The 18270-nt window shown below is 42.3% G+C and overlaps 1 protein-coding gene across 4 annotated transcripts in view; it reads right to left on the minus strand.

Moving 5' to 3' along the window:
• Positions 1–8897: 8897 nt before the first annotated feature.
• The window catches only part of DAB2 (DAB adaptor protein 2), a 52778-nt gene continuing 43405 nt past the window's right edge, over positions 8898–18270 (minus strand). For 2 of the 4 annotated variants that reach the window (XM_024754626.1, XM_024754625.1), the window contains 4 exons: positions 14032–14664; positions 12835–12944; positions 12165–12235; positions 8903–10612 (listed from right to left, as the gene is read on the minus strand). In XM_024754626.1, the coding sequence (XP_024610394.1) occupies positions 12170–12235; positions 12835–12944; positions 14032–14664 (809 nt within the window). In that variant the 3' untranslated portion in view covers positions 8903–10612; positions 12165–12169. Of the gene's footprint in view, positions 10613–12164; positions 12236–12834; positions 12945–14031; positions 14665–18270 lie in introns of all 4 variants that reach the window. The other 2 variants (XM_024754623.1, XM_024754622.1) reach the window with 2 other exon arrangements.

An 18270-nucleotide genomic window follows, 5' to 3' on the forward strand; every position in this document is an offset into this window, starting at 1 on the left:
TGGGGAAAGTGATGTCCAGGACAGGTAAGTGACACATCCAAGGTCACACAGTCAGGGGCAGAGGCAGCGTCAGATTCCAACTCTCTTCACTGCTGGTTCTGTGCCTGTTCATTACAATATTCTCAGCTGAGCTCTTTTACAAGAAAGGGGAAAGAATTTCTCTATGGAGTGGTTTTGGGGCTATTGTGAAGCTCAATGGGGTGATGTAAGTCTGGCTATCCCTTTACAGTAACGAGGATTCCTGTGGCTCAGATCTGTTTACAATCACATGGAACTACTTGGGAACCACTTGATTGCATTACAGCACTTCATTTTAAAGGAAGATTCCACACAGTCCCTTTCCCTTTTGAAGTTCACAAAGTCTGGCTCTGTTACCTCCTATCTTTCTGTTTACCAACACTCTTGACCACTTACCTTTACGGAAGGCTTTGACGTCAGGCTTTGACGTCACGTTAGAATCTCCCTCTCCACTCACACCCCAGCATTTACTTTAGTTATTTCAGTATTCTTAAAGGCACCATACTCACTGCCTTGATTTCATCAGTTCTATCAATATTTGTCTTAAGTCCATTCAGCCCACTGCCATGCTCAGCTTCATCCCAACACCTGTCATGGCTTTACCTTGAGAACATCAATGATCTCTTCTCTGACCACAATTTCCAATTCTTCCAGCTACCTCACTCTCATAATACTCTCAACATCCCCTTTCTTTGGTTTTACTGAGACGTCCAGCTCCTCGATTTCTCCATTTTCCCCCAGATTAACACCCTCTTGCTGACTTCTTTTCCTTTCCTCCTCTGTGTGGATTCCCTGCCCATTAACGGGCCCTTCTCACAAGCTCAACCCCCTCGCACCTCTTCCATCCCTTGGACCACCGTCTACAAACTCTCATCCTGGGATCAGTCCTACCAGTTCAGTTTTCTGCTGCCCTGCCTAAATCGAGTTGGACACTCATCTTTGTTTACTCATTGGACTTTGGACAGATTCTTTCTCCATTTCTCTTAAAGGCTCCTTCACCTCTTGCTCTACCGAGAAATTCAGAAACACTTTGGCTTCCAGTGGGTGCCTGTCATGTCAATTTCCATGCACCTCAATCAAATCTCAGAGGAAGGGGAGGCTTGCTTTTATTTAGGAAAATCTGGCGCTCTATAGTTACCTCTTGACTTGCCAGGATCCTGCTGTATTAGCTGTCCTTTCCCTTGTATCCTCCATTTCTTCATTTTGATCAATTTCTTCTCCTCAGCCTTGTGAATATGCTCAAATCTCTTTTATCTTTAGAGAGTTCTACTGAATTCTTTGATTTTTTTTCTCATTGCTACCACCCTTGCCAGCCAAACTTTTGCGGTCTGTATCAATTTTCTTCCTTTACTACATGGTTCTTCCTTTACCTTCAACTTATTGCAGCCTGCCTTTTATTCCATTGAAGACCTCCTTACTGCTAAATTTGAGGTACATGTTTTGGCCCTATCTTTGTCTCATAGAGGCATTTGACCCTACTGGCCGCTCTTATGCTTTAAAATTCTCTGTTCCTTTGGCTTTTGTGATACAACATTTCCTGTTCTTCTGCTTCTCAATCGTTAGCTCCTCTTCCTTGTCCATCGTGTAAATTGTACTATTCCCCAGGGGGGTCTGTCCTCTGTCTTCTTCACTTCTCAATATCTACCTACTTTTCTTACCTATGCTTTAAGGGTAAACCTATCATTTAGAACCAGAAGTCTCAAAGGGTGGTCTGTTGAAGTTCCTTTACCAAAATCTTCTGAGTTCTTATTTTGAAAGTATAGATATCTAGAAGCAATAATTTTCAAAAATGTAAAGCTTATTGTGTTACTTTCCAGCTTAACAATCTTCGAGTAGTTCTAAGAAATCTCCAGGTGGATTTTAATTTGTCCAGAAGTTGAGCTTGCCATGTCTAAAATCAGATGCGTAATTCTTTCCCTGCCCCTGTCAAGGAAGCTCTTCTTATATCCCTTATTTCGTTAATGAGTCACCACCTGCCTTGTTTTTCTGTTTCTATATCTCGAAATCATCTTTGTCTTTTATTGCATTAATATTCTGACAGTATATGAAATGTTAAACAGTTACTTCATACTTATTTTATAGTTACTGAAGGATTGGTTGATTTCACTTGCTTCAGGTATATTTGGCTTCTGGAACTTGGGACTTTGACAGAAAGAAACTAGCATCTGAGGACCAAAATATATACAGACTTAATAGTTAATGATATGTAAACCCAGCTAAATATAATAGGGGATTGAATTTTTTTTCATTCAATTTTATGGTAAGCATATTGGTTATAGGAAGTATAAGAGGAGAGAAGGGGCTTCCCTGGTGGCGCTGTGGTTGAGAGTCCGCCTGCCGATGCAGGGGACATGGGTTCGTGCCCTGGTCTGTGGGGAGAATACAATCTGGGTGAACGTAAGGTATGCCAGCCTTGAGGCAATGGTACCAGTTTTTGGAGGCAGTGAAGTGGATAAGCGGTTAACTTGAGGTTAAGCGCAAGGACACTGGAGCCTGGGCTGGGATTCCACTCTGGCCACTAGCTGTATGACTTTGGACAGTGACTCAAGTTCTTTGTGCCTCAGTGTCCTCTTCTATAAAATGCTGGTGGTAGTAGCAGCCCCCCTCATAGAGTTAATATGAAATTAAATTCTTTACTGTTACACTCTCAGAAGAGTGTCTGCCTGTGGTACATGCTGGGTAGGTGTTTGGTGGTATTATTCCACGACTCCTGTGGACCATCCCTGAACCCACTACTCTTGCTTTTCAAATCTGGCAGCATTGTGCCTGCAATGAAGAATTGCAACGTCCTTAAAATGAAGAATCTCAAAGCCCTTTAGCAAGTAATTACTCAGGAGTTTCCCAGTCCTCCCCTCAGGATCCTTTTAACTGAAATGGCACATCCCTTTGAGTTCAAATTAGGTTGTACTAACATTGAAGCCTCCTGGACTTCCCTGGTGACGCAGTGGTTAAGAATCCACCTGCCGATTGGGCTTGACATGTATACACTGATGTGTATAAAACTGATGACTAATAAGAACCTGTGGTATAAAAAAACAAACAACCAACAAAAAAAACAACTAATACTAAACTTTCTTTGGGTTATTTGTATGGAAGTATGTTAATATAAATGTTTCAGACATTACATGAAATTTCTAAAAATCTTATATGTTCTGGTATAATGTTATAAGTCGTAATTCTAGTTATTGCTTTAAAATGTATATCTCAGAAATAACTAAATTTCCTTGTCAGTTGCATTATTATGAACTTTCATCAAATCTTTAACCATGGTCATTTTTTAAGTCTTTTGTCATTTACAGACAGTTCTGGGTATACTCTGATGCTTTTGCAAAAATGTTCCTATAAAAGGGTTTCATCTTCAAGGAATTCATGGAAACGACTCTGACAAGTACAGGTTTCTGGTAACTGACTATATGGCTGAACTGAATGAATGAGCATTTTCAGAACTCTAATGGAAAACTGAGGAATTCATAAAAGTGCTAACAAAAGATCAAGATGAAAAAATAATTAATTACGTGGGACTGAGTGAACTGATGAGGATGATTATAAGTTTTGTGACTTTCTGTTGGAATAAGAAAGAAAAAAAGTAGTGGTAACAGGTAGGGAGGCTATAAGCTGTAGTCATGTGATATGATTATTGAACTGCTCAAGGCACGATAACAAAAATCCTATTTATTTTGAAAACAGAAGTGCATTAGTTATCGTGGGAATTTTTACATGCTGTAAAACAGTTTTATGAAAAGATTTAGTAATGAGCTCCTAGCTTTTATAGGCCAGGGGACATATCTTATCTTTAAACATTAGGTACTATTTTCTCTCAGAACCATTTATGTTCTTATACCTTGTCTGTGTGACTTTTCATTTACTAAATATCAATGTTGTTGAAGATTCATCTATTTATATTTATGAAAACTGAGCCTCTTAAACCTTATACAATTAAAAAGAAAAAAAAAAAAGAATCCGCCTGCCAATGCAGGGGACACAGGTTTGAGCACTGGTCTGGGAAGATCCCACATGTCGCAGAGCAACTAAGCCCGTGCGCCACAACTACTTAGCCTGCACTCTACAGCCCGCAAGCCACAACTACTGAGCCCACACGCCACAGATACTGAGCCCGCTTGCCACAACTACTGAAGCCTGCGTGCCTAGAGCCGGTGCTCCACAATAAGAGAAGCCACCGCAGTGAGAAGCCCCCGCACCGTAACGAAGAGTAGCCCCCGCTCGCCACAACTAGAGAAAGACCGCGCGCAGCAACGAAGACCCAACGCAGGCATAAATAAATAAATAAATAAATAAATAATAAAAAACCTTGAAGCCTCCTGTGCAGTAACTGGTAGTTTCCCACCCCCTTCCATTTTAGTATGTGTGGTGACCTTCATGGTACTAACTCACAGAGACTAGTCCTCTACATTCTTTAGCTTCTACCTTCTAGTAAAAGTGCCTTACCATTAGCCTTGCTTATTGTGCCCTCAGCTGTGCTTCTCTTCTGCCCTGAGGGTGCTATGGAGTCAAAGACTGCCCTGATCTACATTTGGAGGTCAGCCAACTTGGGGTTAACCTATGACCCAGGCATGTGGGAAACACATTAGCTGATCCATTTCCAAGGCCCTCTTGCCAGGACTGGCTTCATGGGCATGTGAAGTAGCACAGGGCTCAGCACTCAGGAGGGCCCCAGGCTTTGTTTAATGCTCTGCTGGTACCATCTTGAAATTCTGAATTTTCCGTTGGGACTTCTGTTTTGAAAGCAAAGTTTGATGGGAATGTGGAGCCTGTGCACAAGCAGAAGAAATGTGCACCGTGTGTCCCCCTTGCCATGACACCCCATTTGCACAGTGTTTATGTTGCCCTGTGAACATGGGATTCGGGTGGATTTATGATGTGTGGGAGTTCAGTGGCTCAAAGTAAAAGTGAGTATAACTAAGTGTGTTACGTCTAAGACTAAGTTGGGGGGGGTGAAGTGGCTGTGGGTGGGACACTGCCAGCCCTGAGAAGTCACACTCTCTGAACCAGAACTTCCTTCCAACCCACACAAAACCCCACAAATGACCAAGAAACATTATCATATCTTTCTTCCTAGTGTTCCTTCCCTGCATCAGCATCCATGTAATGCTGAAAATAATATAGAAGGAAAGAAAAAATCGGGCAACACGTAGTTTCTTTTTTTCTATCTTTTTTTACTCATTAGTGAGATGTGCTGGTAGGATGCACATGTGTCAAGAAGTGAATTAAAAACAGTTGAGTTAGCTTTGTGCAGTGTTTCTAACAGTTCTGGGAAGAATGAAATACGTGCAAATACATGTGCATATATGAGTTATGAAATACAAAAATTGTGTAATTTCAGTGATTCCACATATAAATTACAGATTAGAGTTAAAATTCACGCTAATATTTTAACATTTTAATTTTTCTTTACTTAACATTAAATGGCAAACAAAATACATCATGTTAAGAGAGAGATTTCAGAAGAAAGGAGATAGCTTTATATTTTATTGCCTTTCATGGTACTTTTCCCCTTGCTTTTTGAACAATGGATTTTTGCTCCATTTTTTTTTTTTTTTTTTTTTTTTGGAATCGGCAGGCGGACTCTCAACCACTGCGCCACCAGGGAAGCCCTTTGCTCCATTTTTGTTTTTATTTTGCTCTGAGCCCCACAAATGATCTAGCCAGCCCTGCCTCTTCCTTCCTATAGAAGTTGGTAAAGTTAAAAGCTTGATTTCCCAGCCTCCCTTACACTTAGCAGTGGCCACGTGACCACATTCTGGCTGGCGGGCCATAGCTGAAGTCCACTGGAAAGACTTGGGGAAAACCGAAATGCCTGGTTTGAGGAGCAGACATTGATTGTACTGCCTTTCCCCTTCTGCCCTCCTTGAACAGTAATATCCTCTTTGGTGCTATGCAGCCATCTTGTGACCATTAGGAAATAAACATAAGAAAAAAACCAAAGGCTATAAAAGTTGGAGTGAAAAGCTAAGCGTCTGTGTCCTTGAGGGTCTTGTTGAGCTGCTCAACCAACACCAGCAGCCATCAATCTAGACTTTTTTGTGAAAAAAATAATCCCCTACTAATTTTAGCCACTGTGAGCCTTCCATTACTCTTGTCCATTCATTACTTGTGGACTCGTGGGCCCTGAACTGCCTGCCTTGCCCAAGTTCTTTCATCAGAATAAGAAAATTCCTCCTTCTTTCAGCCCTATTGTTTCCACCATCAATGCTCTCTACCAGTTTCACAGGCCAGTGAGGGAGACAGGGAGGCAATGTCCTATTGACCCTTGCTTCTCTTTCTCACCCCTCTCTGCTATAGCTCCTGTGTTCCAGCACTCCTCTTAGCTGCTCCCAAACAAAAGGTTCTGTGACAATCCATCAGTGTAACTAGGTACCTGGTGGAGGCAGCCTCAGACACACCCCAGAAACATCCAAAACCCAGACTCAGACCAGTCGGGTCACCCTGTAACTTTTGGACCAGGAGTAATTTCTCTTTCTTACAATTAAGGTAAGATAATAGAGATTGAAGTCAAGCAAATAAAAAAGAATTGACAGAAAACTCCACAGCTAACATTATAAGGAAAACTTAGTCTGGAGCCCTTCACAGTTGGAGTTTTTTTTTTTTCTTCTTCTTCTTTTTCTTTTGTGATCACTCCATCTTTGGTTCCTGCAGAAGCCCAATTTCCTTGCCACGAGCAGCCGCCACTGTCATCTCCCTGGGGACTGTCAGTCGTATGATTTCAGCACATGGTAGAGGTCCAGTAATTAAGCACATACTTTCAGAGAAGCAAGGGAGAACAAGGGGCTCAGTCCCTCATTAAGTGAGACGACACCTGGGTGGGTCTTGTCCATCAGCATTGCTGTAATTAGGACACGTTAACAGGGCTGCTGCCGCCACAGTCCATGTGTGTCCATGTTTGGCATATCGACTTAGGACATGAGATGTAGTTGTTTTTAATAGAAGCGGGTTCGTTATAACATAGCATTTCCCAGCAAGAATTAGGCATTTTATTATTTAGCAATCTCCTCCAACGGTTATAATAGCTTAAATATTTACCAGGGACTGTTGGGGAGCTCCTGTCTTTCACTAAGAGACTTTGTATTGAAGCTATTCCAGGAATATGGGTCAGAGTCCTCACTTGTCAGCTTATTGCAGGGTCAACCAAACTCCTGAGTTAGCTATATCCTCTGTTCTTTCCCCTCCCTGCTGTCAGAACAGGAAAGACACAGAATCATACTCTGTTCGTCTCTCGAGACATGATGGTTAACATTTTGACGGAGGAGTTTGAAATCACTGCCTGAAAAGATCTCCCTACATAGCTGAATGAGACCTCAGCTATGGCTTATCGTCTAGAATGTGGTCACATGGCCACAGCTACGTGCAAAGGAGGCTGGGAAATCAAGCTTTCAGCTTTACCAACTTCTATAGTAAAGGTAGTTAAGATGCACAGTTCCACAGTCAAATACCTTGGAAACCACTCAAAGAGTTGAAGCAGATTGTAGCCATTTTAAAGCATGGAGGACATTCTCAGATGAGCTGGAACAATAACAGATCCCACCTTGCAGAATTACGGTAGCAACAGAACGAAGTTATGTTGTGTAAATGTTATGTAAGTTATGTTGTGTAAAAGCACTTCACAGATGCAAGATTATTTTGAGAAAATCAATACCTTCTCCCTTTGTATTGCCTGTATGTGAGAGAAGTGGAGGCCCAGGCTGGCTGTTAAAGTTCAGCTTTTAGCTTAGATCTATGTGATGCTTAAATGAGACCCTCTTCTGCGATAATAGTGTTACCCTAAAAGCTGAATTCCCGGCTTACTGGTGTGAACACCGCTGCTACTAAGAGACTCTAAAGAGGTCTGTTTCTACTTTGCAGGGACACCTCAGGAAGCACCTCCCTCGGCTTGGTCAACAGTAGTTCCTACTGCACTGAAGTGCATGTCATCCCTTGTACACACGAGCAAGGGTTAAACTCTGGCAAGATCTTGCTTAAACCACATGGCAATATCACACAGGTTCAGTGGGTTAGATACACTGCAGAGCATTTGGATAAGCCACATAATTTGCGCAAACTGTGCTTATCAGCAGCCTTTTCCAGTTCATCTGTGGTTTACTGGAAGCTGCTTACATGTGGAGTCTGTTTCTCTATATTCTACTCCTTGTCAGAAAGAGACCAAATGTTTCAGTTAAAGGGAAAGGTAAGGCAGTACTACCAAACATCCCCTAACGGTAAATGCCAATCAATGACACCTACTCTGTCAAGTTCATCTTACTCCCTAGAGGAGTCAAGTTTAACACCAAGACTTCTACAGTCAAGCAGGGTCTGCCTTGGGGGTCATCTTCCCTGTAGCTCTAGGTCTTCTTGAAATGAATGAGAGCCTTGAACTTTTTTAATAGGGGAGAGTGTTTAAGAGTGTCCCAGTGCTAAAGACATTTGAGCATCGGCCTGACCACCTAACTCAGGGGCTCAGAAGCCTCTTCTGAGTAGCTAATACAAGTCTGGACCAGTCCACACAGTTGTGTTTTGATGAAATCAGACATGGCTAACTAAAGAACAAGGAGAGGCAAAGGGTAAAAGGCATGAACCAACAGTTCACTAAAGAATGATTTTTATACTAGACATAATTGAGGTTGTTCTGGTACAGGTCTTATCCACTAGACTCCCATTAAACTCCCAGGGAAGGACTATGTAGAGGTCTGAGAGAGAAAATAGAAGCTTGAAAGGCGTGAGACAGTAATTTACCTGTGGTCCTATTTCATGGATTTCCACTTTTTCATTTTTGTGACAATCCAGGATCTATTACAACTAACATTTGCTGACCTTACCCTGTTGTACGCTATACCTTGACTCTACTACATCAACCGAAAGCAGGGGTCAAATGAACTGATGATAACACATGAGATTCTGCCATTCCAGTTTATTGAAATGAGTAAATTTATAGCTTTCTTTGCATACAGAAAAGTGCACAAGAAAATAAGTATGTACAAAACAATTGTGTAGCTGTTCATCACTTTCAAAAATTCAATTCCCTAGAAATAGTTGCCTCCAGTTAGCACATTTAGGTACTTGGACATATAAAATACTATTTCAAGTCTGTGTTGACAATGACTGAGTGGGAAGTCAGATGGAAAATGATGCCATACGTGATCAGCTATTATCATTCAACGTAAAACCACAGGACTTTAGCTCGGACTACTTGGAGCTAAGCAGTAGAGGTTCAGGAGGCCACCATCTTGTTTAGATCCTGAGCAGTCATCCTCTTCTTCCACCTAAAGATAACATTGTATGTGGTTGATTAACACCCACAAGAACCTGAGCACTAGGGGTCGAGAGACAACATTAAAAAACCCAACATAAACAAAACAAAACAAAACTCATACGGCAAGAACAAACCCTTTGAACTGTGCTGACAATAGGACTGAAAATGAACTGGAAAGGTTTCCAAGGTTATGAGGAGAAAAATATCGCAGGCATTAGATTTTTAATGATAACACCGCAGATTTCTTCTCCCATTTATCATCCTACGAACTGCGAGACTGTGTGGCATCGAGAAAGCTTTCCAGTTACTTGATAAAGGCCTGGCATTACCCCCAAATAAGCACCTAATACGTTTGGCGCTATCACATGGAACTTTGTGTTGTGTTTCTCTTCAGAACACGGTCCTTCTTTGCTGAGTTGAGTTCAATTTTTCTTCAACGTGAACTGCTCTTCCGGAACTTCAGCTCAGGAGGATGGCCTCCTATTCCATAGAAAGGATAAAGGTTGTGCCCATTTGCAATTCTAGTTACTGGGATTAGAGATTACTGAGAAGGCAGAGAGGCTTCAGATCTGTGAATCATTAGATTTTTTTTTGCCCCACAAAACTCTGTTGTTTGTGAAAGAGAGGTAATGTTATATAAACCCAGGAGTAAAAATGACTGAAAAGAGAATCAGAGGGAAAAGAAGAGGAGAGATGAAAAATGATTTTCCCTCATTTGCAATAGCTAGCAAGAGATTGGAGAAAGGACAGTCTTGCCCTTGAGAGAAGAATAGTGTTCAGACAGAGAAGTTATATCTTTAAAAACGTTCTTAGGTGTGTTCAAAGTCCCCAGAGAGAAACTGAACTTTTACTTTATTTTACTTTAAAAATACTCTGTAAGTGATGGTCTGAAGCAAGGTTTAAGAAGGTGCCTTTTTCTACCACAATCTTTAGGTTTTATGCTCTGAAACAGAACCCCGAAACACTCTGAACCGTAAGGATTTTAAAATTTATTCAAAACAGTATGATCTGAGGGGTTGTGGTGGCTGCATCGCCCAGCCAGAGGGTACACAGCACAGTGCTCTAGAAGGTTCTAGGGACACAATAAACAAGGGTTCAAGGAGGGAAACTACTTCATTTACATTTAAGCTAGAGAGCTTAGGTTCTTAATTTATTTAAATCCATAGATTCAGTTTAGCTAAACAGAAAGTGGAAGGCATTCTACAAGTGGAAGAGGCAGCAAGAAATAGGGCAACAGATAATATGTCAAAGCTAGAACAAGGGCAGAGGTCAGGACTTGTCTGCCTATTAGCTTTGTCCTTGACTACTAAGGCCAACCTTTTTGTTCCTCTGGACAGTCAGCATGCCAAGTTCCTAGAGAAGTGTGGAGAAGAAAAAACCCATGGTTAGAAATTTTGGATTGACTATCAATGTATTAAATATTAAGTCATTATTTAAAAATGTCAGTCATAGTATCGCCTAGGACCAATTCAAGAGGATTGGATAGAATAGTCGATGTAGAATCTGTAATAAAGTGATTAACACAAGTGATTAATAATGTTATCTATTTTCTCCCATGGCAATTGTCCCCCCTACCCCTCAACCTATATATTTAGCAGGTTGACCAAAATTCTCCTTCCTTCATGACCTAAAGAAGAAAGGGCCTCCAAAGAGAACTCTATAGTCAATTCAATTTAGCGCAAACACTCCTCCTAGATTTTCAGTGCGGTTTATTCCTTTCTATTGTCCGCGTGTGCCTCCCCTGGAGAGGAAGCAATAATGAGTCTCTGTCAAGACTTCTAGCCCTTCAACATCTTCCATATATTACACTGCTTTGTTAACATTAGAAACCATCTGGACGCCTGTTAAAATGAAGCTTTTCCTCAGCACCGAGGGGGATTCCTTAGGGCTGGGGCCCGGGAATTTGTCTTTTCAGTAATCTCACTCGGTTCTCTGAAGCTGATTTTGCAGAAAAGCACTTTCAGAAATACTGTAATTACAGAAGTGGAGTGAGGGGGGCTAATCCAAATTGCAAATAAACTCAAATCTTATTGTTGATCTCAGATTTAAGATATTTATCTATTTAAAAGAATTCAGCTCTACGTGGGTCAAGACAGTTTGGTTGTCTCACTTGAATGGGGCAAGACTGAAAAAAAAATGGGTTTGGGTTCTTTTCATTCTTCCTGTTGTTCACCCCTTTCAAAATGCAGATACGTCTCCTCTCCTCCACTAACTTCAACCTTTTAAGATTCAAGTTGCTTCCACTCACTGTTGAGAAAGAAAAACACCCCTCTCCTTTTCCCCTTCCCGGGTCTCAGTCTAAGGTGGTTACACACGATAACTCACCGAGGATAAAACCCACCAGCAGACTCACGTGAGCTCATACTACTTTTGAAGGAGGTACCGGCAGCTGTCACCACTTTGGGATTTAACATCGCCAGACTAGTTCAGACTAATTTGAGGCCCCTCACAAAGAAATACGTATTGATTTGGGAGACAAGAAGTGTGATCATGATCTGTTTGGCTGACCTGTTTGGTGGCTTCAGAAGGTCCCCAGATTTTGAAAGTTCCGTAGAAAACTGAGCAATTACTAGGAAGCTTTGCAATCACTTCAATATGAAGGTCAAAAATCTAGAAGGCTATGTGTTATATTGAGTTTTACTTCCATACAGAAGTGAAATATCAAAAACACAGGATGACAGAAATCCATATCCATATGAGTATAGCACTGTTTTTTATACGTATGAGAACTCTATTCATAGATGTCCAGCCTATTCATTACTAAACTAGTTAAGTATAGTGTTCCATATCTTTCACTTCTCCATGACAGATTTAACTTCTTTCCGATTCTAAAATTAAAATTTCACCCTTACCCCCATGCCACCCTTTTTCACCAAACCTAAGCTTAGTAGGATCTTCTACTTACAGAAGTTAGGCAAAAGGATTTCCAAATGGATCCCTATATACATCGGAAGATGTGGATTGAGGAGAAGCCATCTATGGAGATAAAACCATCTAGTCAATAACCATAATTACAATTGTAAGAAAACAACTATAATTAAGACTTCTCAGATCCCTTTAAAAAAAATCACTTAGGTCACAGACTACTCAGATATTGTATGTGGGTCTATGATGACTTGTGTTTGCCTGCCTGTGATGTGTGTGTGTGTGTGTGTGTGTGTGTGTGTATTATTTACATCAAAACCAAGTTTCAGAATTATGTTTGCCTCCCAATGCAAAATATTATTTTTATGAGCTAAGTAATTATGGGTGGGAAATTAGGAACTTAAATCTTTGAAAAAATTGTAAAGATACTATTTTGGCTCAATTTTCTTTCAAAGTGCTTTCCCGAGCTAGGTTAAGTGAGATACGAAGGACTTTTCTATATGTTATTTGTTTCTCAAGTTCAGGAGAGTAGTTCCTGCAAAAATAATCTTTCCCCAGTTTGAGTTGAGGTTTACACTGTGATGGTCCTCAATGATCAATCGTATTCAAATGTCCTTTACTGTCAAAGATACAAGCAAGGTTAATTCAGGAGGTGGTAACTCTATGTGGCGTGTACTTTGGAGCAGCATCTTCTAATAGTTGATACTTACAGAGGCTGGTGATGAACGGAAAGAATCTTTAGAGAAGGGGTTCTCAAATGCATTGTCAGCAGATTTGGAAACTGGCAGGGCACCTTGTCTGGGAGCTGGCTTTGGTAGTTCTAGAAGGTGAAAAAGTAGTCAGTAGACAAGCTTTCCCCAAATACATGCACAAGTTCTCCAGTCAGGCTTATCTTAGAAATTGAGTTCCATACTTGCTCCTAACGCACAGGCGCAGCGGCCATGGCTCACGGGCCCAGCCGCTCCACGGCATGCGGGATCTTCCCGGACCGGGGGCACGAACCGGTGTCCCCTGAATCGGCAGGCGGACTCTGAACCACTGCACCACCAGGGAAGCCCTAAGTTCCATACTTTTGAAACTGACATCAATGGAACAAAAATCACCACCAAATACCAGGACTCCCAGTGATTATTACAGGCAAATTCATCCCTTCTCGGAAGAGGAAGCCATGCATATTTGCTTGAAGTGGAAGCGATTCAGAATTCCCTCACTTAAAAGTACCTACATGGGGCTTCCCTGGTGGTGCAGTGGTTGAGAGTCCGCCTGCCGATGCAGGGGACACGGGTTCGTGCCCCGGTCCGGGAGGATTCCACATGCCGCGGAGCGGCTGGGCCCGTGAGCCATGGCCGCTGAGCCTGCGCGTCCGGTGCCTGTGCTCCGCAACGGGCAAGGCCACAACAGTGAGAGGCCCGCCTACATGGCAAACCTTCACCAAGCCTTGAGGCCAACACAGAAGTAGAAGCTCCGAGAGATTAAATCACTAATACAGTACAGCGAGCATTCAAATACTGGCTGCATTTTGAAGCGCTTTCGTTCTACCACACCTTTTTAACTTTCCTCGTTAGATGGGTAGTACAGTCCATACATACCTACTCATGAAAAAATGAGTCCTTATCACACATACAGCCTCCAGGTGCCATGACCCATTGAATTTCAATAGCTCCTGGCAGCCCTTTTAAGAATTGTCACAAGAGGGCAGCATTGGGCCAGCCCTTAGAAACAGCTAACTAAGGTAAAGTTAACTCCGTAAGGTAAATGGTTAAGTTGTCTCCATAACCCCTGCTAGGCAAAAAAAGCAAGAGTAAAGCTATCGGTGGGTCGGGAGAGGGTTCTTCTGAGGGACTCTGTGGGCCCATATGACAGTGGAATACTTGTTGGTACCGCTGACAGAGAAGTAGGTAGCTTACCATTGATTTTTCTCAACAGTTGATTAGCGTCAAAGTCATCATGGTCTGCATTCTCCTGAGGAATGCCAACTTTGTTGTTGAAGTAGTTGGAGAAGGCACTTGAAGTCCCAGCGGAATTCTGCTCTCCTTTCCTTGCTGGCACAGTAGGTGGCTGCCGCAGTTGGAAGTCCTTAAACATTTCTTTCACTTCCTTCACTTCTTTGTCCCCAAGTGGGTCCAAGGCAACGAAGGCATCGCTGGAGACGTCCTTCGGAGGGCCAGTTCTGGGAGGTGGCTGAGGAGGGGTGACCAGGAGAGAGGAGAGCATAGAAGGGGGCTGGGCTGACACAGTAGGAGCTGGAAAAACATTGCTCTGAAAAGGATTCCCCAGCGGGCTGGTTGATGACCAAGTATTGGGTGTCACGGATGCTGACGGGCCCCAGACTACAGGGGCTGGAGGTGAAGCTGAGGCTGCAAAGGATGAAGGCTGGTTCCAACCTGGAACAGCTGGGCTTGTGGTAAAGACGATTGGCTGACTGAATCCTGAAGGCTGACCAGCCATCATAGTGCCCGGGACCATTGTAGTGGATTGACTAAAGACTAAGGGCGCTGGGTTCCATGGTCCTGTCTGAGCAGATATAACTGGCACACCACCTGAAGGAGGGAAATGGGATAAAGGACTTATCAGTAAACTAGCCTGAAGAGGATCCTTGAGTTTCAGAGAGTCAGCTCTCCGGAGAGCATTTTTAGAGAGCATCTACATGCCAAACCTTTATTAAGCCATGAGGCTGACATGGCTTTTATTAGATTATTTCACTCCAAAGACGAAGTAGCTGTAGCAAGCATTTAAATGCTGGCTGCATTTCGAAGCCCTTTCTTTCTTCCACACCTTTTTCACTTTCCTCATTAGATAGATAATACAGTCCATAAGTACCCAGTCATAAAAAAGAAAATGAGCCCTTCTCGTACGTACACTGATGTCATTCATTCAAACAGCTAGAACAGAGCCTGTCAATAGCATGAACCTACGTATTGAGTAAATACATTTACATATAGAAACCAATCTTGTTATGAAGTAAATTAATATAATCCATCAGGGCTTCCCTGGTGGCGCAGTGGTTGAAAGTCCGCCTGCCGATGCAGGGGACACGGGTTCGTGCCCCGGTCCGGGAAGATCCCACATGCTGCAGAGCGGCTGGGCCCGTGAGCCATGGTCGCTGAGCCTGTGCGTCCGGAGCCTGTGCTCTGCCACGGGAGAGGCCACAACAGTGACAGGCCCGCGTACCGAAAAAATATATATATATAATCCATCAGATACTCTTGAGAAACTGATTTAATGTTTTCATTTGGCAACTGGCTCATGTCTGAGGTCTTATGGAGACTAGCTATCAGGCATGTGCATTAGGCTTTAACATGTTTACATCCCAAAGAAACCATTTCAAAGCTTCCTTGCTTTTAAATGCTGCCAAGGTGGACACAGCTACATAAAAGGATGATAAAATTTGGTTGATGCCAAGATAGTTTTAGACTTTTATATACAAAAATGAAGAAAAGGCTAGTTTTCCTAGGAGAGCTGTTTCAAATAAAAGTGCTTCCTGCCATGTGTCACTCACTAAACTTTGTCAGAAGTTAGAACAGAGTATTTAAAAGAGGAAGAGGAAGAGAGGGAGACGAGATAAAGTGAAGCAAAAACACAAACAAAAAAAACCAACCCTTGCAATGTGACTAACAGCCTGTATCCAGGCATCTGCTCTTTGTGGGGAAATGGCTCTATCACCTGCACCCTTGCCATTGTTGATTTGTAATTCATTAAATCGCTAAAATCTAGGTCTCGCCAATGTGCGCCTTCCTCTTCTTGAGAAGCTCATTCCCTACATCTTGTTCTAATACGTAGCACATTTTCTCTTCGGCCTCTTCCCAAGTGTATTAATGACCCAGTTAAACTGTCACCACTAACAGAAAACCCAAATTCAGCCTCATACCCATTCACAAACGACACTCTGCTCTCAAACCCTACTTGCTCTGAGCTTTGGAGCAGAGCATTCTTTAGTTATGAAAGTTTTCTAACCAAAGCAGGAGAAGGCCTTCAAACTTGGGTTAGGAATGTTTTTGTTTCCAGAGTGAGAAATATTCTTAAAACAACGTTCAGGGGGCTGATATGGTAAGATGTTGTATCTTGAATTTTCTTGGGACTGGAGCTTGGTGTTACTTGACTCAACCGTCATCAGGAACAACAGCCATCTGGCGGTGAACACGAGGTGTGCTCACGAAGACTGCTGGGTTTCAGAGGTGGGTCATCTTACTAAATCAACGTGCTTATTTTTGGGGTGAGGAAACTGGGCACAACGATATTAATGATTACAATTGAGAGGGTCACAGTCTGTGAAAGAGACTAAAACTCAGGCATACCACCTCCAAATCCAGCACCCTGTCCTCCTGTTCTGTCTCCTTGGCATCAAGGAACAGAACTATATTTTTTATTAGGATGTTAATTCAAACACTTATTTGACATATACCGAAATGAGACTTCACGTACACTCAAGAGTATACATACAGGCAGACCTCAGAGATATTGCAGGTTTGGTTCCAGACCACTGCCATAAAAGGAATATGGCAGTAAAGTGAGTCACGCAAATTTTTTGGTTTCCCAGCCCATATAAAAGTTATGTGTACACTATACTGTAGTCTAGTAAATGTGCAGTAGCATTATGTCTAAAAAAGCAATGTACGTATCTTAATTTAAAAAATACTTTATTGTTAAAAAATGCTACCCATCACCTGAGCCTTCAGCAAGTCATAATCTTTTTTGCAACAGTAACATCAAAGATCATCAATCACAGATCACCAGAGCAATGTAATAATAGTAAAAAAGTGTTTACTTTTTTAAAGTAAAATTACCAAAATGTGATACAGAGACACGAAGTGAACAAATGCTGTTGGAGAAATGGTGCTGATAGATTTGCTCGACTCAAGGTTGCCACAAACCATCAATTTGTAAAAAACTCAATATCTCCAAGGTACAATAAAACGAAGTGCAAGGGAACAGTTCTCTTAGATCCTATAATACAGGCTTCTAGAAGTGGCTTGATTTTGAACAAAGTTATTGCTGGCATTTTAAAACCAATTACTTAAATTTTATTAACTGAAGCTAGAGTCACTCACTAATAATTTACACCAATTGGATGTGCAAAAATTGGATAGAATTTTACCATCTTTCATGTTGGATGACTTGCCTTCCCTTAGGAAAATGTGTGGCTTTAGTCCTAGATGGTATTAGTGGGAGTGGTGGTAAAAGAGAAAAATACATTTGAGAGGAATTAAAGGCTTTCCCAGTGTATACTTAGGCCAGCCTTCATTCCCGTCTACCAGATCGCATGCATCACGTTTCCAAGATATTCAAGGCCCTGCTGGAGAAAGGTAAGGAAAAAGAAAGTGTGGGTATAAAAAGTTAGTTTTATTAACCTTTAGATGCTAGATTAAAGTGCAGGGCAGCTAGTCAAAGCCAAAGGCTCAGCTTTCTACAATGCCCTTTCCCCACCCCCAGTTCTCCAGAGGAAACGGTCCCCCAGCTGGGTCCAGCGGAAGCCAGACCTACAACCTTCCATGGCTTGGCTGAAGATCCCTGCTAGTGGACAGGGGCTATACTGTAGGGCTCAGTTTGAGTCCCATGTCCAAACTGGGAAGAATCATCAGTATTCTGCAGTTGTATACCCCAAGGCCTCCACAGGGGCACCTAGCCAAAAAGCTTCACTTCGTCCGAATAAATTAACAGTTATAGGGTCCAGCTGTATTTTCAGGCTGACTTGTTAAATATCGGCTGTAAAAATTCTTCGGGGCATTGATATGAAACTACAAAGCTCTGCGATGTGACCTAGTCGCAGGCACTGCATACAAGCTCTCTATCCTTCTGCAGGGAAGGCACCAACCAGCTCCACTTGAGGGTGGAGGAGAAAGGGATGCAGAAAGGGGAAGACCCCAAGAGATATGAAGTGCTTGGGGAGAGTCTCCTGATGGTGTAAATGCCAAGCAGAGACCTGGAACAAGTGGGCTTCTCACACCTGCAGGGATTTCAGCCACTCAGCAGGTGGGAAACAACCCTCCTGTTGCTACCACACTCCAGATGCGATGGAACAGATTTAAGATGACAGAACCAAAATATTTTCCTTTGGCGGAAAACAGCAGGAAAAAAAAGAGTCCTGATAATTGACTCAGCAGGAGGCAGAGAAAGCCAAGATCCCTGGTCAAATTTTACAAAATAGG

Source organism: Neophocaena asiaeorientalis, unplaced genomic scaffold, assembly GCF_003031525.2.
Source record: "Neophocaena asiaeorientalis asiaeorientalis breed wild unplaced genomic scaffold, Neophocaena_asiaeorientalis_V1.1 scaffold229, whole genome shotgun sequence".
NCBI classification, from domain to species: Eukaryota; Metazoa; Chordata; class Mammalia; order Artiodactyla; family Phocoenidae; genus Neophocaena; species Neophocaena asiaeorientalis.